Here is a 648-nt window from a genome sequence, read left to right on the forward strand (position 1 = left end):
CATAAGAATAGCACCTTAAAGAAAATCAATATTTTCATATCATCCCTGTCGTCATGTTTGTAGAAATGAAACATTAAAGTAGAAACAATCAGAGAGCCTGTCAGAGTTTGTCCTACAGAACCCACACTCAGCTGCAGTAAATGAGACACCAAAGGGTTTGATTCATTTTAAATCTCTGAGCCTGACACACTCACCTGCTGCAGAGGAGGGCAGGTCTGGGTCATGAGGGGGCTGCTGACCCACAGGAGCAGAATAAGGAGGTGGAGGGACGTAGCTGGCAGAAGCATCAAAGGCCGGGGGGATTGGGTAGAACCCACCTGAACAGAAGGACAAACATGAACATGAAGCAGCAAACGAGTTCATCTGAGGACAGACACTGATTACACTGTAGCAGCATTTGTTTCAGCTCCTACCTGAAGGTGGCATGGGGTAAGAGTAGCAGGGGGGAGGTCCTTGGGGGTACATTCCATTAGCAGGAGGAGGAGGGTAAGCATAGGCTCCATTAGCCATGTAGGGGCAGCCTCCAAAGCCAGGAGTCACAGGTTGTCCTTTAGAGGCTGAAACATTACAACGTCACCAGTAAACTTATTTATTACGCAAAAATACCTATTTATAACGCAAAAATACTTATTTATAATGCAAAAAATA

The 648-nt window shown here is 45.4% G+C and overlaps 1 protein-coding gene across 1 annotated transcript in view; it reads right to left on the reverse strand.

Moving 5' to 3' along the window:
- The window catches only part of LOC106512242 (WW domain-binding protein 2), a gene marked incomplete at both ends in the record, with an annotated part of 1,843 nt that extends 1,286 nt beyond the window's left edge, over positions 1-557 (reverse strand). Inside the window, 2 exon segments of the mRNA XM_014000908.1 lie at positions 195-317; positions 414-557. Of these exon segments, the coding sequence (XP_013856362.1) occupies positions 195-317; positions 414-557 (267 nt within the window).
- Between the last annotated feature and the right edge of the window lie 91 nt (positions 558-648).

The sequence above is a fragment of the Austrofundulus limnaeus genome, unplaced genomic scaffold, assembly GCF_001266775.1.
Source record: "Austrofundulus limnaeus strain Quisiro unplaced genomic scaffold, Austrofundulus_limnaeus-1.0 Scaffold5076, whole genome shotgun sequence".
In the NCBI taxonomy this organism is placed as follows: domain Eukaryota; kingdom Metazoa; phylum Chordata; class Actinopteri; order Cyprinodontiformes; family Rivulidae; genus Austrofundulus; species Austrofundulus limnaeus.